This window comes from Sander vitreus, chromosome 19 (genome assembly GCF_031162955.1).
Source record: "Sander vitreus isolate 19-12246 chromosome 19, sanVit1, whole genome shotgun sequence".
In the NCBI taxonomy this organism is placed as follows: domain Eukaryota; kingdom Metazoa; phylum Chordata; class Actinopteri; order Perciformes; family Percidae; genus Sander; species Sander vitreus.
The window spans coordinates 18,432,113-18,459,391 of NC_135873.1; the positions used below are offsets into that span (position 1 = coordinate 18,432,113).

Here is a 27,279-nt window from a genome sequence, read left to right on the forward strand (position 1 = left end):
CATGTGGAAACTTCACCAAAACTGCGATACTACGTCATTACATAGCCAGGAATACACCCACCAAGTCTGAAGTAGATCTCATTAACGGTTCTTGAGATATTTGAAAGACAACGGACATGCACACTCACACATGCCAGCTTCGATAGACATCTGTCAGCTCTGGCTTGCATTGCATTGCACATATTCCAGTGAGAAACAGCAGCTAGTAGCAGTTCAATCAGAAGAGACCTCAATATGAGTGAACAATTATTTATTGATGTGTGCACAATAAAATGATAAATCATCATATTTTAAAAGGGGTCAAGAAGCCTTTGAGTATTGTAGAATACCCCCGATGGAGTCTAGACATTGTTGGTGATGGTGATAAATGAAGATGGATGCTGAGATATGGATGAATGAGAAGAGGGAGCAAGCTTTGGTGAGCTCAGCCCTGGGCACTGGAAATTATGAATTGTAGGGAGGAGGGTCGCAATGATTCACGCTGAAATGAGAGCAACGGAGAGGAGAATATTTAAATATTGACTGCAATGATGTGATTGGCTGATGAGAGATTGTGGCTAAATCTGGTTGGTTTAACCAAAAGAGTAAACAACCCTAATCAGCTGATGAGTGGAGAGGGAGGTGAATGAAAATTAGTCAGTAAAATTAGATAGTCTTCCTGGCTGAGCTTACGCAAACACTAGTCTCTCTTTGCCAGACCCACCTCCAAAGCGCGCTGAAGGAGGGTCCACATAGCATTCGGGGATGGGAGGAAAACGTGCTCTGGTTTAATGGCATTTATTTAAACCAATCAGAATAGTCATGGGCAGTGCTAAACTCTGCACAGAGCTGCTGCAAAATAGTCGTGCGAGAGAAAACTCAGATTGGACAGATAGTCTAGCTAGCTGTCTCAATTCCCCCCGCAGAGATCTGAGGAGCAGTTAACAATAGTTCTCATAAATAAACCAAATTTTAAATTCCAACACAAAGAAAGCGGAAAGAAACAGAAAATGCATGCATCCAGTGGAATTTCCTGCAGGACCGGAGCAATCCCAGAAGTATACGATATTGGGAGGTGACTTTTGGTAAATTGACTGCGCAATCACATACTACACAAAGTTAGCTCTAAAGGTACATAAGTACATTTGAAACTTTTAATCAGGGAGGACAAAAAAACACTGCTTTACAGCCTGAGTAAGTTACTCTTTAAAGCCACTATGTAGAATTTGAACATTTCAGACTTTGGTGCCCCCAATTGGTTGTATCAATTAAAACATTGGAGCAGACAGCACTGCTCTTCTCCCCTATGGATCTGAGTTGAGGACAGTGAGATGAGTGAAGGTCTGTATATTGACCTATTCATTTAACAGTCCCTCCAGGATTTCGTGATGTCGCAATCTCAACAATTCACGCGAATTCAAGCAATCACCGTGAATTTGGTGCGACTCACAATTTTGACCAATCACCGCAACTTTTCCGCAAATTTCACCAATAACCAGAGTTTCCCGCGACTTCAACCAATCCCAGCAGTCCCACGTGCCAGACTTTGTATCAGTATGTGACCTCGCCGCATTCATTTCCTTGTTTCTGATATGAAGACGAGACATGTGTGACTCAAACATCTCACATTGACCAACAAAACGTACAGCGAAAGACCGTGCAAAACATTTCAGACCGTCCTGCCAACCTGTACACATTTTAACATCAATATACGCTGTAACGTTTTTTCACTCTAAAGACACTAAAAGCTGATTGCTGTTTCAATCCTGTCAGCTCTCTGCAGCAGGCGGGGCTGCTGCTCAGTTCCCGCCGCATACACAAAACACGCTGGATGCAGGAAAAACCGGAGGTGAGACGTACACGATTACCTAAATTGAGGACAGGTACACTTCTTATTGTAAGTGCAATGATAAGTTAAAGTCCAATAAGTACTTTATCAAACCTATGAATGTGTCCAGGATAGGAAATTAACTAACAATGTAAAGATCAACAAGCTACTGACACATATGTTCAAATTTGATAAAATTATTATTTTTTTGTCTTAAATCCACCAGCCATTTTCATATTATACCAACATTTGCAACATCCTGAGCCTTTTTGGTAAGGTTACTAGGAAAACTCAGCCCAGAGTAATTTTATTCTCTCCAGTTTCCTTTTTATTTTTTATTTTTTGCACCTTTCACTGTCTCTTGCAAATTCATTGCAACAAAAATACAAAAGACATCGCAACTTTTATCGCAATTTTTTACAAAAGCTCCTTGGGCCACAACAATCTTAAAAAAAAGGCTGCGAAATCCTGGAGGGACTGATTTAAGGTAAAGGTACTTTAAGGTAAACTATGTCACTGTCTTCATCAGTGAATGATGATCCTTAGTAGTAAGATGTGGTTGAAAGCTCTGGAAAAGTGCACGCTGAGTAAATAGAGTACTCCACCCTAGCATTACACTTCTATAACGTTCTCAGACTCTCAATGGACAGTGAAAAAAAACAAGCAGAATCTGAGATGTCATCTTCTTTTATTCCATTCGATCGGTCACATGACAGTTTTAGCCAACAAAAGGTTCCTGGGAGCCGGATACAGAGCACTGTGAGCTGTCAGTCCTTTCAGGGGCCGTGGCAGTGGAGTTTAGCCGACAAAAGTTGAGCGTCATGCGGCGATGACAGTTAAGTTTAGGCACCAAACAAACTAGTTAATATTAGAATAAAGATTGTGGTTTGGGTTAAAACACTCCCGGGTCACAAACACGTTTTTTCATGGGTGAAAGTCTTGTGTTTTCCCCGCACTCCGGCTTGAAAGCCCTGTGTTTTATGACCCGCCCATCCACCCTGACCTCCTCCCTATGCGGTCCAGAGTGGTCTTATACAGCAGCAGTCAATGTCAATAGATACTGGGAATACATACAAATTACTGTACAGAACTATCAAGCTACTGTATATGTACGAATGGTTCATGAGAACAGCCTGATGCAAGTCAACCGCCATTAGTTCATAATGAGCTTTGGGTTTATTACATTACATTTCACTGGAATTGTTCCTCATAATCTTATCTTATCTTACAGGAAATCTTTCCTGTGACAAATAAAATTGATTGATTGATTGAATATGCTAGTAGCAGCTAGTATGTAGCCTGCAGCAGGTATGTGGAGCTACAGAGTTCTGCTAAGCTGTCTTTCTAACTTCACTCCACAACAAGACTTTAGACCCAACTTAAGTGACATCACTTGAGGACATTAGACTTCACACAGCCTCCTCTGGAGGCAATAAAGGATTTAGAAAACTTTTTCACATATACAGTACCATTCCCCAACACCTGAGAAACACACTTTGATGAATACAGTTGTTTTGTCAAAATGGTGTTTCCAAGGTCAAAATGAACTTTTATGCTCAAACTCTGTTTTTAGAGAAAGTTAAAATAAAAATTGAATTTAAACATCTAAACATTGCTAATTATGCTGCAGATCAACCAGAGTCCCTCCGAGTCGTTACAAAGCATAACCCCTATTTTCTTGCCTGCCCGACTCGCAGATTTTGTCTCTACAAGTACTTGGAAAAACAATCACGTGTTAATTAAGCTAGTATCTACATTCTACAACAAGCACTCCTGCAATTAAACTCTATGGCGCCTCTTTTTTGGCATTGTCCTTTTTAAAAAGAGTCTGTGGTGCAGTATCATGTTTTTTCATCTCCAAGATGAATCTCCCGTTGTCCATGGTGTTGTAGAGGAGACATATACGATATTGGGAGGTGACTTTTGGTAAATTGACTGGATGCTCTTGCTGTTTCAGTTCCTGTCCTGCCTTTCGAATGCCCTGCGGCTCACATAAAAAATAAACCTGGCGCGTATCTTTAGTGGAGTGGAACAGAGAGCCACTTCATGGTATATGGCCATACATGCCTTATTTTCACGGAAGGGATCGCCACCAGCAGTTGTCAGTTTCTCTTCACTGACGACTGACAAGCAAAGAAAATAGTTTACACCCTCCTACAACCGCGATGGCTGCAGCCGATTGGACGAACGCATCACACTGCTACTGGATTTCAAAACCGACCATAATGGCGGCACGTTTGGAATATGATCTCCTATTTTACGAAAATAGTTCACCTAAATGTGTTTTTGAAAACATTTTAAGCAAGAAATAGGCCATACAGTTGCTGAATCTGTCTTCATTTCAGATCGACATTTAAAAGATTTTCATCAGCTTTTGAGAGGCGTTAAGCCAAGCCGGCTGCTTCTCTTTTCCATGAAGTTGCCTGGATTCAACTTTATGCAAATGAGGGGCAGCAACTCAATACCCAGCTCCTCCAAAGTCCCCGCAACGCTACCAGAATGCATTGTGCAGCTGCTCCAAGAGAAATGAATGAGAAGCGTAGAAATGACACTGACAATGGACATGTACCATCACACATGCTTTTGGGACGCATCACAACGCAGGTGGTGAAATATCAAGCTTTGACTTAAATGGCTGTGATTGCTCGCGTCCAGAAGCAGCACAGACGTGCCCGGTAGAAAATAGGGGTCAGATACATCTATACAGATCTATTTTAAATAGGTGCCCAAATTACGCAGCCCTTAATACAAATTACAGTTTGGGTTTCAAGAGTAGAATAAGCTTTAAATCCTACATTATCAACACTGCATGCAACCAGGAATGACGTCATGTTATCCTCACATTGAGTTTTTCTATCACTTGAATTGCTATGAAAAGAAAAGAAACCCATCCATTCTGTCTCTTCTCTCATTTCATGTGTGTTCTTCTTAGACTCATAAATGATTAACGTAGAGTCTTTTTAAAGTGTTAACTTTAATGTTAATTTAGGAGGCAGAATAATGACATGATAATGTCAGAAAGATGTGGAGACAAAAAGAATCAGCAGAAAGATGGTGTGACTCAGTGACTCAACGAAGCAGAGTGATGTGTTCAACCACTTTTTATGCTCCAACATTTTTTAACATGTCCTCTGCTAGGCAACAGCGCTACTATAAAGAATTAATCAACAGCATATTTCACAAAACAACAGCGTGACTCTGTCCCCATCACTCTTCTTATTATGAGATCATGATTACAGCACCAATGTCCTGAATTTTAATGAGGAGTTGTGAAAATGACAATGTTTTGTAATTTTAGTCCTGGTATATGCTAAGGATGTGTTCATCAGGATAAAAAGAGTAAACAATACCTTAATGAAACTATTGTGCTTCAGCTGCAGTGCTGTATCAAATAGCCTCCTCATTTTCTCAGTGGATTTGAGGCTTTTCTTTGGAATGGCCAAACTTCACGACCCTGCATTACTTGGAGGGAACTGATGATTATGCAAAAGAAAAATCTCATGATTGCAAAAATTGCCAGTTACTGGAGGCCCCCGCTGCCAGGATAAATAACAGTTTCGCATCAGAACTTTTTGTTAAGGTTTCAGTATTGACCCTTCTCTGTTCTTATCTGCAGTCCTCTGAACAGTTCTGTGTATTTTCATTTTCACTCCTGCCCCGCAGTTCCCAGCTCATTTTCCCTGCTGGCGTCTTTCATTCCATAACGAGGTGTTTTGTATAGACGCAGGATAAATGACATGGTTCTATGGTTTACACATAATTACTGAATTTTTTTCTCAAAAAGCATGGCTCCAAGCTTAACTGTGCCCATATGGTCAGCTTTGTGGATGCACACAATAGCCAACTCCATTTACAAAAAAAACAATTTGATTCTCTTTGTGCCTGCTATGAAAAAAACAGCAACTCTGACAAGATGTTCACAGACAAAGTGAAATGGGTTTCATACAAACTTCCAAAACAGAGCCCTTTATGAACCATTATTTTTCAATGTCAGGACAGAGATGGAAATACAAGAAAGGCATATGCATTACAAGATTTCTGGTGCCACAGTGACACTTTATTTTATGAATATGAATATCTGAATAGAAGAATCCTTGTAATTGCTCACACAAAAATTCAAAAACATTTACAAAGTGATGTTATGCTAGGTATGTTTAAAATGCTTTGAATGTCCTTGTATGAATTTAAAGCATTTTAGACTCTATATTAGAGTGTGACTAATTAGGGCCCGAGCACCGACAGCAGCGAAGGACCTATTGGAACTGAAGGAATTATTATTATTCTTTATCTGGCAAATTAATCGCCTTTTTGAGGGGCTTACCATACTCAAAACCTCACCAAAATTGGCGGTCGGGAATAGGCGCACAAAAATGGCTCGCTGGCGCCCCCTACGAAATAAAAAAAATGTAGCCCCTGCAGTACGTTTAACGTAGACTCACAAAACTTGGTACACATATGTAGCATGTCAAGCCATACAAAAAATGTCATTGGAGCCATTCTGAATTGGAAGTTCGAAATTAGTGCGATTTTGGCCATTTCCATGTCCTACTTTAACGAACTCCTCCTAGAGATTTCATCCGATCAACTTCAAATTTGGTCTGTGTCATCTTAACATGTTAAAGATGAAAAGTTATTTAAAAGAAAAACTTTTCGTCATAGGGCATGGCCGTGGCAGGGCGGCCACTTTGTTCGTTTCGCCATTGAAACAGGAAGTGGGTGTATCTCAAGTGTACATTGTCCAATTGGCTCGAAACTTTTCATGAGACTAACTCGATATTTATCGGACAAAATTGACTCAAAGTCATAACGCCCCCTAGTGGCAACAGGAAGTAGGCCTAAAAGTCAAGGTGCTATACTTTAACGAACTCCTCCTAGAGATTTAATCTGATGGATTTCAAATGTTGTCTGTACCATCTCAACACCTTTAAAGATGAAAAGTTATTAAAAGAAAAACTTTTCGTCACACGGTGTGGGCGTGGCGTGGCAGCCATTTTGAGTGTTTAGCGATGAACGAGAAAGTGGCTGTAACTACAGCATACATTGTCATATCTGCTTGAAACTTCCCACAATTAACAAGAGTCCAGGCCTGGGGACATAGATAGGCCAATATTGACTTTTGATCATAGCGCCCCCGCTGGCAACAGCAAATCAGCCTTATATGACAAACATCATCCGATTTACATGAAACTTATAATGTGTTGTCTACATGTGATACTGAGCTGGCCCCTATATTTTAACCACGCCCACTTACTCAGACCACGCCCCCTTTCATAACATTTTAACCATTTAAGGTAGACCCTTGTGTGAGGTATCAGTGAACTCAGCAACGTCATTGCTGACGATTTGCAGTGTTTGAGTGCCGCACAAATGCACGGTCGCAAGGAGCGGCATCCACCAGTAACCCCGACACACGCAGAGGCGTAAGGGCCCGTCCAACGCTGCTTGCAGCTTTAATTATCATTATTATTGCAATTCAACATGGACATGACAGGTTGTTCATTTCAAGGAGACATTCTTACATTGAACGTATTCACACCACTAACAAACACTAATACAAAAAAAATAAATTAAAAAAAGAAGACGAGCAAAGGGATGGGACACAGGGACACACGAAGGAAAGGGAGTGACCACTGTCTACAAAACCATCACTGCAGTATGGTTAACACTACTGCCTCATACATTACGGAACTTCCATACATATCCACAAATGAAAAGTAAATAAATCAAATATAAAGCATGTCTCTACTCATTCTATTGGGAGTCAGGCAATGTGATTTGTTCCCTACCATAATCTAAGAAAGGTCCCCATATCTTATTGTACTTATTTGCTGATCCTTTCGGAGAGTATCTAATTCTTTCAAGTTTGAGAAAATAAAGGGCATCTTTGATCCAGTGTGTAAATGTTGGGGGTTTGCTGTCTTTCCATTTCATCAAAATCAGCCGTCTAGCAACGAGAGTAAGAAAAGCAATGCTATCAGATTGTGCCTTAGTAGATGGCTTGACTCAGGCGTAATACCAAATAATCCAGTTACAGAGCATGGTGAGATTGATTGTCCCAGGAAGCCTGATATAGTGTTAAAGATAGAAGTCCAGTAGTGGTCCAGCTTTGAGCAAGACCAGAACATGTGGGTATGTGATGCTGGGTTGCATTTACATTGATCACATAGTGGATCTATATCTGAGAATCTTTTGGATAATCTGAGTTTAGTCCAATGTATGTGATGAACAATCTTGAATTGTAATAGTCCATGCCTTGCACAAATTGAGTTATGTATATAGTTTGATAAGGCAGCCTCTCAAGATGCTTCGGGGATAGGTTCCCCCAGCTCCCCCTCCCACTGAGATTTTACGTCAGAAAGGGTAGAATGTGAGAGTGCCATCAGTTTGCTATATATGGCTGATATAATGCCCTTAAATGATGAAGGTTGATCAAATATATGATCATAGGGGGTGCATGGGGGTTGATTTGGAAACGCTGAGGAGATATTCCTAATTAAGTCATGAATTTGAAGAAAGCGAAAAAAGTGGCTTTTTGGGATATTAAAGTTATCGCATAAATGTTGAAAGGAGACAAAAGTTCCATTATGATAGAGATTATAGAATTGTTTAATGCCTGCGTTGCTCCAAATAAAGAAGGCTTTATCCATTACGGATGGTTTAAAATAATGATTAGGATAAACGGGAGAATTAAATGAAAAAGATTGACATCCAAAGTGCTTTCTTATCTGATTCCATATTTTCAGGGAGGATCTGACTAGCACGTTTGTTGTGTGGGCTGTAAAGGATGAGGAGAGAGGGGCGTGAACAAGAGCAGCCAGTGATGATGATTTACAAGAATTGGATTCAATAGATTGCCAAGAGAGAGCATCTGCTCCTGGGTCTTCAAATAACCAGTGTATTACGGGGCGAGTGTTAGAGGCCAGTAGTAAAATAGGAAATCAGGAAGAGCCAAGCCACTGGAGTATTAGGGTTGTGTTAAGAGACTCTTCTGAGCTCTGGCAGGTTTATTATTCCAGATAAATGATGAAATAATTCCATCTAGCCTACGAAAATAGGACTTTTGAATGAAGACAGGGATATTTTGAAAAAGATATGTGAACTAAGGGAGTATAGACATTTTAATTGAGTTGAGTCGGCCTGCAACAGACAATGGAAGTTGGGCTCAACCTTTGTCATGAGAGGAGGAAAGTACTCTTTAAAAAGTGTCAAAAAATTGTATGGCACAGTAATTCCCAGGTAGATACATTTACAAGTTATGTGAAAGGGGAAGATATTAAATGAAAGTGCACACGCTGATTTGTTTATTGGGAATATTTCACTCTTAGACAGATTCATTTTGTATCCAGAGATCTTACCAAATGTATCAAATATATGAAGGGCTGATGGCAGAGAAAGGAGGGGGTCAGAAATGTAAAGCAAGAGATCATCTGCATATAGGGAAACCCTGTGTTATTGACCACCTCTGAAAATCCCAGTCAGTTGCGACGTCTGGCGCAGAGCTAATGCTAACAGCTCAATTACAGGAACAAACAACAGAGGTGATAGAAGACAGCCCTGACGTGTGCAGTGGGAGACTGGAAAGAGTTCGGAGGAAATGTTTGTGCGTACTGAAGAAGCAGGATCTGTATATAGTAGCTTAACCCAAGAGATAAATGTATCCCCGAAGCCAAACTTTTTAAGTGCATAAAACAAGTAGCTCCACTCCACCGTATCAAACGCCTACTACAATTTCAGGTGTTGTAGAGTGTGAGGGGTGGTAAATTATATTTAAAAGTCGACATACGTTAGAGAAAGAGAATCTATTTTTAATAAATCCAGTTTGGTCTGGAGAGACAATGGGCCCTATCTTGCACCCAGCGCAATTCAGTTTGTACACTGACGCATGTATCATTTCTATTTTGCACCCGACGCACAGCGGACTTTTCCCTCCACAGACGTACGTTGGTAAATTAGGGAATGAATTTGCGCTCCGGGGGGGCGGTTCAGCAAAAAGAGGAGGCGTGTTCCGGTGCAAATGTTCCCTATGCTATTTTGCAGTTTCAGAAAACAATTCCGCCACAGACCAGGACAAACCTAGTCTAAAGTCAGTGGCGCGTTATTCAGATGCAATTTTAAGGGCACATGCTTGGCCATAATGTAGTGTGCACACCGCGCATACACTTTGCTTCTCTCATCTCACGGACCTAGCAGTTCCCATTTTTGCAAACCATACATAAATACAAGGAAAAATATGACCTTGTTTTACACAACATTTCCATGAATCATGGATGTGTTGATGACATAAATGAGGAAATATTAGAGGACTTAAGGAGATGTGATGTTGAACTGTATGTGCCGATGCCACTTAACCCAAATGCCCCATTAGCAGCACAGGAGAGGAGAGACAGAAGAGCTGCATCGTCTATAAGGTAATCTTGGTCTAATGTTAGACTACATTGCAAAAATATCACCATGCATTCATAACCTTGTGAGTCAGTGAGAGTGAGCCCAAAACATCGGAAAGTTTTTGTTTTGTCAAAAAGAAAAATCAATAGCAAACGTCGGTCTCCTCTGCTGTGAACCGCTCCTGGTGTGCGCCCATGGATGTATTAAGAGTGTGTGCCTAGCAAATCCGCCATTATAATAGCAATCCGCCATGGAACAAGCGTGCCTGCTTTTAAAGGGAATGTGAGATAACTCTCCGATTGGTTTATTGCATGTTACGCCCAAACCACACCTATGAGTAATGTAGCTACTTCAGTAGTCATTTATCCCGCCGGTATAATAGCAACAGCACCCGAGATCCGCCCACAAAGCTACTTGCGTTTGGCGTTTGATACTTGCGTTTCAGATCGTTAAAATAGGGCCCAATGTGTGGGAGTACAGATTCTAAACGTATGGCCAGAATCTTAACTAAGATCTTGAAATCAACTGGGAGAAGAGACACAGGACGAAATGAGCCACATGAGGTCTTTACCTTTCTTCAATAGCAATGAGATGGAAGCCTCACATACAGTTTTGGGTAAATGGCCTGATTCGAACGATTCATTGTACATGTTTAAAAATAAAAGTACCAGCTCTGAGGAGAAATTTTTTTATAAAATTCAACCAGGAATCCGCCGGGGCCTGGGCTTTTGTTACTTTGTAAGGCAGATATTGCATGCGCTACCTCGGCAGGAGATATGGGGCTGTCTAAAGACTGTACTGTGTACTGTCAACCTGGGGGAGAGAGATATCAGAACTGTTCCATCTCATGTAGGGTGCATATTTGTTCCGAGGTATATAACGATATATAATAGTCCCCAAATGCCATATTGATTTCTAAATGGTCCCGGGTTACCCCTTTTTGTGTTGTAATTTCAGGAATGACATTACAAGCAGAAAACTGTCTAAGCTGATTGGCTAGAATTCTATGTGCTTTTTCGCCAAACTAATAGTGAGAGTGCTTGGATTTAAGCAATAGTTTTTCTATGTTTTGAGATGTAAAAGAGTCAAATTCTGTCTGGAGAAGAAGGCTTTCAGAAGGTTGGGTGATGGAGCATTGGCGAGCTGGCTATCAATCTGAGAGATTTTGTTAGTAAACAGATTTAATGTTTGTGCACGCTGCTTCTTAGCAAATGATGACGAAGAAATTAACTGACCCCTCATGTATGCTTTGAAAGCTTCCCAGACTGTACTGTGGGACACATCAAGAAGAGAGTTAGTCTTGATATAAACATCAATGTTGGTGGCAATAAACTGAACCACATCCTCGGCTGAGAGCATATTGGTATTAAACCTCCAAAGTGGACGAGTGAGGGGCATATGATTAAATTCCAATGTGAGATAAAGTGGCGCGTGATCAGAGATGACAATTGCTTTGAATGAGCAATCCCTAACTAATGGCAGAAGCTTCTTGTCCAACAAAATGTAGTCTATACAAGAGAAGGTTTAGTGAACATTAGAAAATAAAGAGTAAGACCTTGTAGTCGGGTTGAGGGAATGCCATTCATCCATAATCTCTGAGGAAGTTGTTAATCACCTTTGCAGATCTAGATGTAGCTATTTGTCTCTGGGATGACCTGTCCAGCATTGGGTTTAGGCAAATGTTAAAGTCCCCTCCAATAATCAGATAATGAGTCCAGATTTGGAATAGATGAGAGAAATCTAACAAAAAAACCTTCATCATCATAGTTAGGAGCATAGAGGTTGGCTAACACCACAGGAGTATTAAACAGGGTTCCAGTCACAATTACATATCTCCCATTTTTATCAGAAATGACATCTGAGGTAGTAAATGTAACATTTCTATGCATGATGATAGCAGTCCCCCTGGCTCTAGTATTAAAACGTGAGTGGACACTTTGGGAAACCCACTTCTTTCTTAGTTTTGCATGGTCAGAGAGAGACAAATGCGTTTCTTGAAGGAAGGCAATTTGTATGTTTAAGCTATCCAAATGTGCTAAAACCTTATTGATCTTACTGGGTCGGCCTAGTCCTTTGACATTCCAACTTGCAAAATTAATACAGGCAACCATATTTGCAGAGAGGATATATAGTTATAACATAGACAGTGTCTACAAAACCATAGAGAAATTCACGTGGCCACAACACACAGGGGAGGTAAGAAACAAAACAAACAGAATACACAAAAAAAGCATGTTACCACATTTTCCCCATAATGCCCACCCACCCATACACCCCTCCAACATGGGTGCAAACTCGCTTTATACCACAACATAGAAAGCTTTAGCTTTATCGCTGCTCAACCAACATGCAGCGAATAATTCAAATCGTTAAAAAAAAGTCTTCAATTTTAGGTGAAACGGGAAACGAATGATTGCAAAGACTGAAGGAGTTTATCACTCGAGATTAGTGGCGTTAGTACGCAATAGGCAAACATAATAGCCTTAGGAAAACATGGCTTATGAATGGTTACCATATTTTAGCTAATTGGGTGCTAATTGAGAAAAAAAGGAGTAGAGATTAAGAGTTAACCTTTAGGTTTTGGAGGCAAAGTCCAGCGTTTAGTCTGGGTCTGGGAGGTCCAAGGACGTGGTTGATATGATGTAGTCCATTGCCTTCTGTGGGTCCGTAAAACGGTGCTCAGTTCCACCCGGTAGCGTGATTCTGAATGTGGCGGGATGTCTGAAGCCAAACCGGTTACCCGAGATGTTCTGGAGCACCCTCCTCGCTTCGTTGAACGCAGCCCTTCTCTTAGCCTCGGCAGCCGTGAAGTCTGTGAATATGTGCACGGGTTTGTTTTTTTGTAGAAGTCGTCTTTTCTCCTGAGCCAGGCGGAGAATCTGTTCTTTAACATGAAAGAAGTGAACCCTCAGTATGAACGGTCTGGGTGCTTGCCCCTGCTTGGGCTTGGGTAGAGCTAATCGGTGAGCTTGGTCAAGAAGTGGCTTTTTGTCGAGATTCAACAAGTCCTCAAGGAGGCTGGAAATAAACTCAGTCAGAGCATTACCCTCCTCTCCTTCAGCGATGCCGACTATCCTTAGGTTGGTCCTCCTCGACCTGTTTTCTAGATCCTCGCATTTATTTTGAAGCGCGAGGATCTAATTTTTTAGAGCTGACACCATTACTTCCATGTCAGCTATGGCATCGCTAGCTTTAGTGGCCGAGTCCTCCACAGCAGCTAGTCTCTCCTCTTGAAGATTGATGGACTGCTGTATGGCTCCCGCTGTTGTGCGTTCTCCGACTTGATAACCGCAACTTCAGCTTGGAGGCCCTTGACCGCAGATTCAATAGTGTTACAAATGACTGCATCATATCACGGAGCATAGTAACAGTTACCTCCTCTTCATCGTTAGCATGATAGCAGATGGTGTAGTCCGCTGCTTCGGCTTGGTGGATTTGGCAGGACCCGACATGACTGGTACTCTAAAGCGATATTGCTACAACCTTGAGGTACAAATAAAGGTCCCACAACTGATTCCAGAATAAAATTAAGATGAAATGTTATTTTTGATCGATTGAAATTTCACCTGTTGGTAGCTGCCAAGTTTCACGTCTTCATCCTACTAGCTCAGCAGCGCCCCCCATCATCATGGCTTTTCTGTAAGGATGCATACAACTTCAACCATATAGAGCTTAACAGTGTGGTTCTGGAAGTGAAAATCACATTCATTTTCTCCATGATGATTATTAACCATAACAATGGATGGTGTATGTCCCTGTAAAAGCCACAAGTCTGTATGAAATCAACCTTGTTTTAATAAAAACATGCTTTATTTGCGATGTCATGGAGAAGTACTACACTACCCACAATCCTAAGCATAACAGCAAGTTCTCTGATTGGTGGAGCTCGATGTCCTTTTAATCATAAAGCACATCTAATCTTCTCTGAGTCATACCTCGATCAAATCTGAACATATTATCTCTTATATCTGTATAATGCCCATTCACTTGCTTGAAAATCACAGAAAAAAAGATGTTGGAAACTTTAAAATGTAAGTGTAAAATGTGTAAGTGTAAAATGTAATGTGTCAGGCAAGTCCACTTGCCTGACAATCATATGTTTTAAAGTTTTCTTCAGTATTAAAGTAGTCATGCCAGGGCTCTGTCATCGCTGGAGTATGGTCTGGAGTTACTGATTTTATTGTCTTTAATTGCTTTTAATATGCTTGTTTTATGTGTTGGTTTTATTGCTTATCTGTTTTTAATGTGCTATATGTGCTGGTTTTACTGTAAAGTGTCTTTGAGTACCATGTAAAGCGCTATAAAAATAAAATTTATTATTATTATTATACACTACAAAAAGGAATGTATTCAGCGGTGTTTACCACATGTCTACAGTATGTCATGAATACCTTCTATGCGCTATGGAAACACAGCACACAATGGTCCACAGTCCATCACACACAGTTCATTGCAGGAGTTGGACTCCAGCAGAAGAATGAAACCATAATCTTTCCTGAGTAATGCAGTGGTAGTTTGTGAAAATTCACTGCTGCACCCTGCAATGTGTCTTCACTCTGTTGTAACCTTTGAGAATAAAAAAAACATTTTAACCAATTTGAAAGTGCCTGAAGGTCGACAGAAAGCTGAGGTAGGTAACCGAACAAATGCAGAATATATGGCATTATGTCAGTGTAATGGGTGAATATGTGACATGGATAAGTGAGAACTCTTTAGAGGACAGTTGTTTCATTGGTGCAGTGATAAATCATTTGGATTCAAAAAATACAATTGTAGGCTACAATAGTTTTTCAACTAATAAATAATGTATCTCAAGTTTTAGACCATGCTAGGATTTATAATACACACTGGTTGAAAAAGAAACATGCTACCAACCTAAAAAACAATTATTCCTGAAAAGGACATTGCAGTGTTTGCTGTAAATACTGTACCTCAGCTGCAGTCATTGATTATTTTTTTTTTGGCCTTTTGTGGGCAGCACAACTTGAATTTTCAAGAAAACCCCAATATCCCGTGTTGGTGTCTTCCACAAGCTAACCAGCATTACTTGGCTCTTTTCTGTGTTTTTGTCTTTCACACAGGGGCCTGATATCCTTGAATTCTAGTGACACATACTACCTGGAGCCAATCAGTGGTGAGGATCCTCCCCACCATTCACTGTGGAGTGCAGAGGAACTGCCAATTAAAGGTGGAAACTGTGGACACGGCCAGCACACCACGCAGTCCAACCACATCTCCAACCTGCTCAGACAGTTTAATTCGAGGGTGAGTCTCGCACCCACCGACACTCAATTGCTAGAAAACTTGATTAGACCATACTAGGTTGTTTTTCTGATATAAAGTTAAGTATTGTGACAAAGCTACAATTTTGTCTTTATCACTAACTTTAAAGGAACAGTCAACTAACTGGGAAATACACTTGTTTGCTGTCTTTCCCAAACACAGATGAGAAGATCAATAACAATTTCATCTCTGTGCATCCAAAGACAAGCAAATGGATTTCCCAAAATATTGGTCTGTTCCAAAAACAGACCAAAAAATGATTACTACTGCAATACCACAGCAAACAAAAAAAAGTATTGTAGCCTTGTAACAACTTTTGTTCAAAGGTTTTGATGTAATTTAGATGCAAAGGAAATCTATATTCCCTCCTGGTGCCTTTTTCGGGGAACCAGGGTCCATTTGAAAATTATGTTTCAAAAGTATTGTCACATCCAACACCTGATGTCATATACCTGATGACTTGTACCTCTTTCACACGGTGGGCATCAGGGTTATTGAAGCTGCCTGTGAAACCCCAGCATAAAGCACTGTATGTTTTTTAAAGTGAGAGGCACCTTTTGCGGCTTTGGTGTGAAAAACAAAAAGAAGAATATGTTCTTGCATTATTTCATGATTTAATTATTTTCGAGGGAAAGGGGTAGTGGAACAATAACAAAAAACTGTTACTGAGTTCATGGATGGATAAAAGTTTGCGTCTTCTCTCTTGGTTCAGAAAAACTGAAGTTCCAGGGCCCAGTTTTTCAAAACATTTAATCTGGATCAAATTGATCCGGATTTGGAAATCCCATATTTTGCTATCCAAGATCACCTGATCCATCTTACTTTTATGCCAGTTTTTTAAAGGAACATTGGATGAATAACGGCTATCAGCTAGCAGGGCAAGCCAGCTACCGGCAGGATCGAGACAGGGACCAGGGTAGGTGAATTTAAACAATGTCTGAGTTGAAAACACATCTTGTTGACACGTAAGGGTCCTGTTCATGTGGCACAGACATATTAATTGCATTTTGTGTCTGTTAAGAGGCACAAAGGCACTCTAAAACTTGCCCCGACCACTGCCGTTTTAGCTCAGGGGACGTAGCTGCAGCTTCTCCGTGTTACCTGCACTGATTCGGGTCGGGGTTTTTTCTATCGAAAGTACTCTCGTGGCTATAGCGATCAAGATTAACGTAAAAATTGCCCGGAATTCTCCTTTAAGAGTCACTATAACTTGAATACTGAACACAACATCATACTGTTATACAGGACAATCTAAAGCCAATTGAACAGTTGAGTAAAGTTAGACATTTTGGATACATTCATTTATGGTGTCCACCATTCTACTGTGCAAACACACATCAATCCATACGCCTAAATCTTTTATACTTAGTTGTTAGGCCGTTCTGTTGAAATCAGCATCCCATACCTCATTCATGACTTGTGTTGGTGTTTTTTTTCTTTTCAACTTTATCCTATTATGTATTTTCAATTTTAAGATGTTATTTTTGTCTTAAAAGCCAGTAAAATTGTATAAAGTGACCCTACCACTGTGGCTGTAAGTGGCTATTAGAGGATAATGGTTGAAGCTAAAGCACAGCAGTATCTATCCAAAGTTTGCTAACAGTACCCACCAAAAGCTACTGGTCATACAAGACCTATCGTGACAGCACTGCAGAGTAAGATCTGGCTCCACCACACATACATTCCAGGACAGGTGAAAGAAATACCCAGAGGGTTGTTTGCATTTCTTTGAACCAATCACAATCGCCTTGAGAGGTGCTACGCTCCAGACTTGTTTTGGTGGAACATTTACAACCCGCAAAAGAAAACGCCACATACAATATTACATGAAGTTAACTGTTCACACAATACAGATTTTTCTTAATTGGTAAATGGCTTATGTTAAAAAAACGCTGATTAAAACATTATTTATCAAATAAATAATGAATTGCAATTACGTTTTAGGTAATTTTATGGTTGCAACCGGCTTTAAAACAAAGAAGTTTTATTCATTTCTGCCACGTATTTCCGCTTTCTTTGCAGACATGGTGGGTGTCACCCTTTGCAATAAGTAGGCCTCCACACCACCATTCGTCATTTGTATGCTTTAAATCCATTTTGCTTGAAGTGGGGTTCATCGTATGTTCATTGCAATGAATGAGTTCAGAAACTTGTCACCAACCTCTTATGTGAAGACTGAGTTATGATTCTTTTTTGGTTTGGCTTATTACACAGCTACATGAACTCACTAATCACATTAAAACTAGGGCTGTCAATCGAGTAAAACATTTTATCTAATTAATTACACACTCTGTGATCAATTAATCGAAATTAATCGCATACATAATTAACGGTGCCTGAACCGATACTTTTTAAGAAAGTAAGAAAAGAAAAAAAAAAAAGGGTACTAAACAACAGTTCGTGACATTAAAGAACGGCTTGTTTATTGCTAAGGCCATATGGTCAAAATTAAATGATTTAATAATAATGTATAACAATAACAATAACTTATTTCACTAGTAAATTGCTGTTGAACGACAAAAACAACAACCAGATAGGAAAAGGACATTCAAATGCACCACGAGGCTGTAGTTTACCAGTTTCACTGAACGCACCGGCTGTGTTTTTTTTTTGTTTTTTTTTCACTGTCTGTGTTGTTTCTCCAACGGCAGCTGCAGATTGTTACATCCCGGTGTTGAATCCTCTACAGTAAAACACAGTCAAACTTTACACCGTTTAGCGTTAGCTGTCAGCATTTTAACCGTGTTTAATCCAGCTACTAGCTAGCGGTAGGCTAACATTAGCTGCTGTTGAGTATAGTGTTAACTAGCGTCACATGCAGCGGTGTTTGTGTTTCCTGTAACGTCTGTTTCAGAGCATCAGAGAGAAGCGCAGACATATCAGTGGCACCAGATTTTCGTCTGTATGCAAACGTCAATATGGAATGGATTAATCTGCATTCATTTTTTCTCAGATTAATTAATCGAAATTAACGCGTTATTTTGACAGCCATAATTAAAACATTTGGCTCTGCAGGGGAAATGGTCTTTTTTATATGCATACACAATATTAAATAGGTATCGGCGCTATTTTGACAGCAAAATTATGTCTAATTTGCTCATCTGCAATTGTAGATGATAAAAGGGCTCCTCAGTGGGCCCTTCTGCCTTTATCTGTCTCCACTGCTGGGACGAACAGTCATTCTTTGGTTTTTCTTCTCATATTTCTTCTAATATTTATCATTTTCCAGTTTATATTCTCAATCACTCTAAACTGTTCATCATCACCATCTTTCTCCCCACCTCATATGCTGAAGCCCTCTCAGCTCTCCACCAGGGCATCATCCTTTTCCCCTTGTTCTTTAGCTCCCTCCCTCCTGCATCATACCCCCTTGGCTCTCCCAATTCCCCTCACTGCCACCCATTAATCCTGGGTTGTTATGCAGAAATGCCAGCCACAGCAGACCCCAGACTGAGTTCCAAGGCTTTTGCCTGTATTTGCCTCTCAAATAAACAATGCGATGTGTGAATGGGCTAGTCTGATATGTGCCTCAGATTCCCCGCCAATCCGCAATATTGGTCCAAAGTCCAGACCGATCCGAGGCAGCAGCCTCCCGACTCGTAAATCAATGAGTTTTAATTACAGCAGAGCCATTTCCTAATGGCTGTAATCAAGTATTAGCAGGATGGAAACTTAATGATGGAGGGATATAAGGAGCCGTAAAGCTTTGTAAACACAACAGCAGGAATGGCTGGGAGGCTACTCATACATATCAGGCTTTTAAGCTCTTTAAGTACCACTTTCAGACTGAAGTTAAAAGATTTAAACCAGTTTTATCAGGTAAAATAATCAGGACTAGCTTTTTTTCTAGCTTTTCTTTTGCTGTGCTATACTGACACCAGTGCCTGCCTACCTGCATCAGGTCTTTTACATTCCACATTTTTATATTCAGTATTTTCCCCACAATTCTGTGTTCTTGTTAGTACAGAACAATGCAGTATCAAGGCACATTGAGGACCTGGATAATAGACGGAATCATTGTTTGGTCGTACTGTACTTTGTGTCCTTACATAAAGTGCTGCCTTATTGACGTCTTGTGAATAATATTAAATAGAGTTGGGCTGACGTTCGACATGTAAGGCTGCAAGGTCCTGTGCTCTGCATGCAACTTTTAATTAGGGCCTGAGCACGAAAGTGCGAAGGAACCTATTGTTTTTGCTCAGATTATTTTTACCAATTCTTCGTCGCATTTTTGAGGGGGTTAGAATGCACGAAAACTCGCAAATTTGCACACATGTCACAACTGGTCAAAATTGCAAAGATTCAAAAAAAAGTACACATATCCACCACTAGGTGGCGTTATGGCAGAAAAAAAGCGTTTGGCCCTTTAACTCCCAAACCGTACATCTCACATTCAAAAACCATATATTTCCGCGTTCCCTGGATCCAGCTGAATCTCCTGATATAGGCCACGCCCATTTCCGCCTTGACTTTTATTCGTGAAAAATAGCGATTTATCGAAAACCTACTTTGCCGAACTCCTCCTAGACCGTGCGACCGATCTGCACGAAACTTGGCAAGTAGCATCTCCAGACGGACCTGACAAAAAGTTATCCAAAGGATTTTTATAGGATAAAAATTGCACTTTTACTTACGCACAAACTAATTTCTGTAGCTAAGTATGCAAACACCAACTTTGCCATATCTCGACCAAAATAATTGCTATCAATGCAAAACGTAAGATTCTTGTTTGCCATGACCCTCTGGAGATGCCCCACACATTTTACGAAAATTGTTCACTAGGGGGCGCTACAAGTACATAAAGTTTATAGCTCATGAACGGCTCATCCGATTTTTACAAAATTTGATGGGTACCATCTAGGGCCACTCATGAGGCCACCCCTACAGTAAGGTACTGATTGGTCAAAGTGGGCGTGGCCTATGGGACCCTAATTGGTTTTAGCCCTTGGGCACATTTGGGCCTCAATATATACGAAAACTCACAAAAATTGGCGCCCACAAATGCCTGGGAGCTTTGCGAGACTGTACAGCAATTTCACCCAAACCTGTAAGTGGGCTCCATAGCGCCCCCTAATGCCTGGAAGGCTTTAACTTGGACATAGTTGCTCTGATCTTCACCAGATTTAATACCCATATTGCTCTAATCATTGCGGACATATTTCCCATTTACCTTCATTAGCTCCGCCCAACCAGAAGGCGACCATTTTTAATTATGTATTTTTCATGTGTTTTACATTCTTTCGAACTCGTCCTAGGCCGTGATTTCAATCTCTCTTGCAGGTAGTATCTGTTGGCCCTCATGACGAAAAGTTATCCAGAGAATTTTGATAGTTGAAAAAATGCGCAAGTTACACTAACTTGTACTAAACTGTCTAAACATGAAGTTGTGTTATCTTGGCAACAATTATTCCGATTGCCTCGAAACTTGACAATGTTGTTCGTCATGGCCAGCTTAGCATCTGTGCCAAACTTGCCGTCAATCGGCCATTAGATGGCGCTGTTTTAATTTTCTTTTAATTAATCAGCAAAATATTGATATATTGGAAACCTACTCTGTCTAACTACTCCTGGGGCGTGAGTCCGATCGGCACGAAAACTGGCATATAGACTCGGAGGAACCTCGTGACAAAAAGTTATCAAAAGAATTTTGATAGCTAACACAATGTGCAACTTCCTGTAGGGGGCTGTCGAAACAGGAAGTTGCGTATCTTACTAAGATTTATTCCGATTGACACCAAACATGACACAGTTGTTCTGCATAGGGGCTTGAGCATCCATGCCAAATTTAGAGTGAATCGGCCATTAGATGGCGCTGTTAGAATTTTTTTTTATTAATTAGCCACATCGCGATATATGGGAAACCTACTTTGTCTAACTCCTCCTGGGCCGTGAGTCCAAACTGCACGAAAACGTGGATTTAGACTCGGTGGACCCTCGTGACTAAAAGTTATCAAAAGAATTTTGATAGCTAAAACAATGCGCAAGTTATGGAGGAACAACTTCCTGTAGGTGGCTGTTAAAACATGAATGGTTGTATCTTGCAAAAGTTATTCCGATTTACATGAAACTTAGAATGTGTGGTCTACATGTGATGTTGCGTCTGCCAGTACCCCCGACTGCAAGGGCCCGTTCATCGCTGCTTGCAGCTTTAATTTAATCATCTTTTTTAGCGTGCAGAATACAAATAAATATATGTATACATCTTCCTAAACTCTTATAACTTTAGTCGAGTCACTTAGACGAAGTTACAACGCTTCGGCAAGGCATTTTGTTTAGTTTAAAAACGATGGCTAATCGCACGCACAAGTCAGCTAACTCAGCTACTAGCAAGAAGGCTGCTAGCTCTCCCACTGAAGCTGATGCACCACTAATTTCTTGGGAATCTGTCGAGAAAATTATGTCAGCGATTGAATCATTGGGCACGAAAATGGATACTCAGACGGCTGCTCTTCGTCAAAAAAATAGTTTCCATTCGCCAAGAGTTGCATACCACCGTCAGCTGTTTACAGTCTGCTAACTCTCAGAACACCAAACGCATCGACGACCTTGAGCAGTCTACTACAGAGTGGAGCTCAACTGTCATGACCCTGGAAACTACAGTGAAAAGATTGCAATCAGAAGTGTGCGGTCTGACAGAGAAATGCTTGGACTTGGAAAGCCGTAGCCGTCGCCAGAATATCCGCCTAATTGGAATAGAGGAGGGTAAAGAAGGGAACAACCCGGGGCAATTCTGTGAGGCTGCTTTGAAGGAGATATTGCACCTGGAAGACACACCACGTCTTGACCGTGGCCATCGTTCGCTGGCACCAAAACCCAGAGAAGGTGAGAGGCCAAGGCCGTTCATAATTCAAGTACATCACGGGACGTGAAGGATCGCATTTTACAAGGAGAAGCGATTACCAGAAGTAGCTAAGAAGCGGTCTGCCTTTGCCGAGGCGAAACAGCTCCTCAAAGATAATAAGGATGTCAAGTTCGGTCTTCGTTTTCTAGCCATATTTCATGTCACGTTCAAAGATGAGAAGAAATCTTTTACTAATCCCAAACTATCCGTATTCTATATAAAGAATAACATCTTACCATCATCATGATCAGGTACATTGTGGACATGCCTAATACGTAATAGTGAGTCGACTTTGAGTTATTTAGGTTCACTTTTTTTCTAAAAATGTTTTTATTTGCTCTTAACAAATAGAAAAAAACAGGAAGATAAAAATGCAAGCCTATAGCCTTATGGTGAGGCTTTCTTTTCATTCTTTATTTGACATAGTCTGGCAGGAGGTGGAGCTTTAGGTCTACCTGTTTTTCACTGTCATTTATTTAGTGGGGAAAAAAGAACAATATTTTCTATTCTATCCAATCCCACATTTTATGTTTCAAATGTCTGTTTAGGATATAGCTAGTTTGAAAGAATGACCTATAGTGTTAAGTTTGAGCCAATTGACATTCCTGATGGTGTCTTTTTCTGTTTGGTGGTACTAATTGGGCTGCCGATCTCAGGCAGTAGCTTGCTGCACTTTGTGGCCTAGCATTGGGCTTGGGGAATATACAGTATAGTCCTCCTTTATTGCATAGCTTAGCAGTTATCACACTGCCTGATTTTTTGTTTTGTTTTGTTTCTCTTTCTTTCTTTCCATTTGATTATGCTGTATGCAGTCATGGTATTTTGCACTGCTATATATTCTTCTTTTATGGTTGCTTGCTGAGCCTTGGGTCAATTTAGGTTAAGTTAGAGACCCAAGCTAGTGATTTTGAGCGTTTTTCTCTTGGGGCTTATGCACTTTGTTTGGGATAGTGCTGGGGGGTGGGGGGTAAGTGTGTCTTTTGTTTTCGTTTGTTATTTTGCTTTTCTCTTTGTCCACTTGTGGTTGCACTCTATTTTGATGTTCGCTTTTACCTGAGTCACAGATGCCATCTGTTACAAAATAGATTGTCATACCTGTTCAATATCTACATTTCCAAATATGGCTAATACAAATACACCCTGTAGGAGGAGTGGGCAGTCAAAGTTTACCAATTGGAATGTGAAATGACTTAACCGTCCTATTAAACACACCAAAGTCCTTGCTCACCTTAAACTCTTGAAAACTACTAGCTTTCCTCACTGAGACTCATATGTGTGGGTCTGACTATATTGGCCTGAGGAGAGGCTGGGTGGGGCAGGTGTACCATTAGACTTTTCAGGGTAAGGCCAGGGGTGCTGGGATTCTGATTAACAAATCAGTACCATTTGTATCATCTGAGATTAAATCAGATCCTAATGGGCGTTTTTGTTATTGTGGTTGGTAAACTCTACAGTTTGCCTGTGACGTTAGCTTGTGTTTATTCCCCAAATTGGGATGATTCTAAATTTATGAGTAATTTCCTGTCAGGTATACCGTACTTAGACACTCATCAACTTATACTGGCTGGTGATTGTAACTGTGTAATGAGTCCCTTATTGGATAGATCTTCCACTCGCGCAGTCGCTAGATCAAAAATGGCAGAATGCATAGAGGACTTTTTACAATGTTGTGCGATGTCTGACCCATGGAGATACCTTTACCCTACAAAGAAGGAATACTCTTTTTTTTTCACCTGTTTTTTTCACCTCACACCACACCTATTCACGCATAGATTACTTCTTCATACATAAAACCCGACTGCCTCTGGTGAATACCTGCAATTACAATAGTATATTGATATCTGACCATGCCCCTGTAACACTAGTTTTGACTCTCCCCATCCATAGACCTAATAGATTCAGATGGAGGCTCAATTCACTCCTTTTGTCTGATGAGTCATTTATTGCCTCTGTTAAAACTTACATATACATGTAAGATCTCACCTCGTGGGGCATCAATGATCATGAGGAAGGTGAGGGATCAGCCCAGAACTACACGGCAGGACCTGGTCAATGACCTGAAGAGAGCTGGGACCACAGTCTCAAAGAAAACCATTAGTAACCCACTACGCCGTCATGAATTAAAATCCTGCACCGCACGCAAGGTCCCCCTGCTCAATCCAATGCATGTCCAGGCCCGTCTGAATTTTGCCAATGACCATCTGGATGATCCAGAGGAGGAATGGGAGAAGGTCATGTGGTCTGATGAGACAAAAATAGAGCTTTTTGGTCTAAACTCCACTCGCCGTGTTTGGAGGAAGAAGAAGGATGAGTACAACCCCAAGAACACCATCCCAACCGTGAAGCATGGAGGTGGAAACATCATTCTTTGGGGATGCTTTTCTGCAAAGGGGACACAACGACTGCACCGTATTGAGGGGAGGATGGATGGGGCCATGTATCGCGAGATCTTGGCCAACAACCTCCTTCCCTCAGTAAGAGCATTGCAGATGGGTCGTGGCTGGATCTTCCAGCATGACAACGACCCGAAACACACAGCCAGGGCAACTAAGGAGTGGCTCCGTAAGAAGCATCTCAAGGTCCTGGGGTCTCATTTATAAAACTGTGCGTAGGATCCTTACTATAAATGTACGTACGCCCAAAAGCCCAAAATGGCGTACGCCAAAAACAATTCAGATTTATAAAACCGTGCGTACGTACATCTGGAAGCAACGTTCCCTTTATAAATCACAGCTAGTGTGCATACGTGAATCAGCCTCTTATCCCGCCCTGTACACGCCCATTTTAACCATAAATAGTCAATGCAAAGCACCTCGTGAATGCTGATAAGTATGTTAATGACACTGGCAGTTACCGAATCGTGCCGAATCATGACGACTGGCGGAGAAAAAGCAAAAAAACTCTCAGACGCTGGTGAATTGCTGCCAATTGAATTATAATTTCGGCCTATTGTCGTACAGTGCATCCCATGGGCCCACCACCTGTGGGAGGAACCGCTGGGGTCGGGTGCGCTGCCACATGGGTGGCAGTGAAGGTCAGCGGCCTCGACGGACCAGACCCGGGCAGCAGAGGCTGGCTCTGGGGACGTGGAATGTCACCTCTCTGTGGGGGAAGGAGCCGGAACTTGTGCGGGAGGTGGAGCGCTACCGGTTAGATCTGGTGGGGCTTACCTCTACGCACAGTCTTGGTTCTGGAACCATACTCCTGGATAGGGGTTGGACTCTTTTCTTCTCCGGAGTTGCCCAGGGTGTGAGGCGCCGCTACGTTGGAGTTTAACCCGGTGGACGAGAGGGTCGCCTCCCTACGCCTGCGGGTTGTGGGGGGGAAAACTCTGACTGTTGTTTGTGCATATGCACCAAACAAGAGTTCAGAGTATTCGGCCTTCTTGGAGACCTTGAGTGGAGTCCTGCATGGGGCTCCAGTCGGGGACTCCATAGTTCTGCTGGGGGACTTCAACGCACACGTGGGTAATGATGGAGACACATGGAGAGGCGTGATTGGGAGGAACGGCCTCCCTGATCTAAACCAGAGTGGTTGTTTGTTGTTGGACTTCTGTGCTAGTCATGGATTGTCTATAACGAACACCATGTTCGAACATAGGGATGCTCATAAGTGTACTTGGTACCAGAGCACCCTAGGCCAAAGGTCAATGATCGATTTTATAATTGTTTCATCTGATCTGAGGCCATATGTTTTGGACACTCGGGTGAAGAGAGGGGCGGAGCTGTCAACCGATCACCATCTGGTGGTGAGTTGGGTCAGGGGTGGGGGAAGACTCTGGACAGACCTGGTAAGCCCAAAGCGGGTAGTGCGGGTAAATTGGGAACGTCTGAGGAGGCCCCTGTCCGACAGACTTTCAACTCACACCTCCGGCGGAGCTTTTCGTGCATCCCTGTGGAGGCTGGGGGCATTGAACCCGAGTGGACAATGTTCAAAGTTTCCATTGCTGAAGCTGCGGTGAGGAGCTGTGGTCTTAGGGTCTTAGGTGCCTCAAGGGGCGGTAACCCACGAACACCGTGGTGGACACCGGTGGTCAGGGAAGCCGTCCGACTGAAGAAGGAGTCTTTCCGGGATATGTTATCCCAGGCGACTCCGGAGGCAGTTGCAAGGTACCGAAGGGGCCCGAAGGGCTGCAGCCTCTGCCGTGAAAGAGGCAAAGCAGCGTGTGTGGGAGAAGTTCGGAGAAGACTGGAGAAGGACTTTCGGTCGGCACCAAGGTACTTCTGGAAAACCGTTCGCCACCTCAGGAGGGGGGAAGCGGGGAACCATCCAAGCTGTGTACAGTAAGGATGGGGACGCTGTTGACCTCAACTGAGGAGGTAATAGAGGCGGTGGAAGGAGCACTTTGAGGAACTCCTAAATCCGACTATACGCCCTCTATGGTAGAGGCAGAGCTGGAGGATGAGGGGGGATTGGCGTCAATTTCCCTGGTGGAGGTTGCTGAGGTAGTTAAACAACTCCACAGTGGCAAAGCCCTAGGAATTGATGAGATCCGTCCAGAAATGCTTAAAGCTCTGGGTGTGGAGGGGTTGTCTTGGTTGACACGCCTCTTCAACATTGCGTGGGAGTCTGGGACGGTGCCTAAGGAGTGGCAGACCGGGGTGGTGGTTCCCCTTTTTAAAAAGGGGGACCAGAGGGTGTGTGCCAATTACAGGGGTATCACACTTCTCAGCCTCCCCGGTAAAGTCTACTCCAAGGTGCTGGAAAGGAGGGTTCGGTCGATAGTCGAATCTCAGGTTGAAGAGGAACAATGCGGATTCCGTCCTGGTCGTGGAACAACGGACCAGATCTTTACTCTCGCAAGGATCGTGGAGGGAGCCTGGGAGTATGCCCAACCAGTCTACATGTGTTTTGTGGATCTGGAGAAGGCTTATGACCGGGTGTCCCGGGAGATACTGTGGGAGGTGCTGTGGGAGTACGGGGTGAGGGGGTCCCTTCTCAGGGCCATCCAATCTCTTTATGA

The 27,279-nt window shown here is 41.9% G+C and overlaps 1 protein-coding gene across 1 annotated transcript in view; it reads left to right on the plus strand.

The window, feature by feature from the left end:
* The window catches only part of adam19a (ADAM metallopeptidase domain 19a), a 313,483-nt gene that overhangs the window by 206,524 nt on the left and 79,680 nt on the right, over positions 1-27,279 (plus strand). Inside the window, exon 6 of the mRNA XM_078275712.1 lies at positions 15,274-15,457. Within this exon, the coding sequence (XP_078131838.1) occupies positions 15,274-15,457 (184 nt within the window). The remainder of the gene's footprint in view (positions 1-15,273; positions 15,458-27,279) is intronic.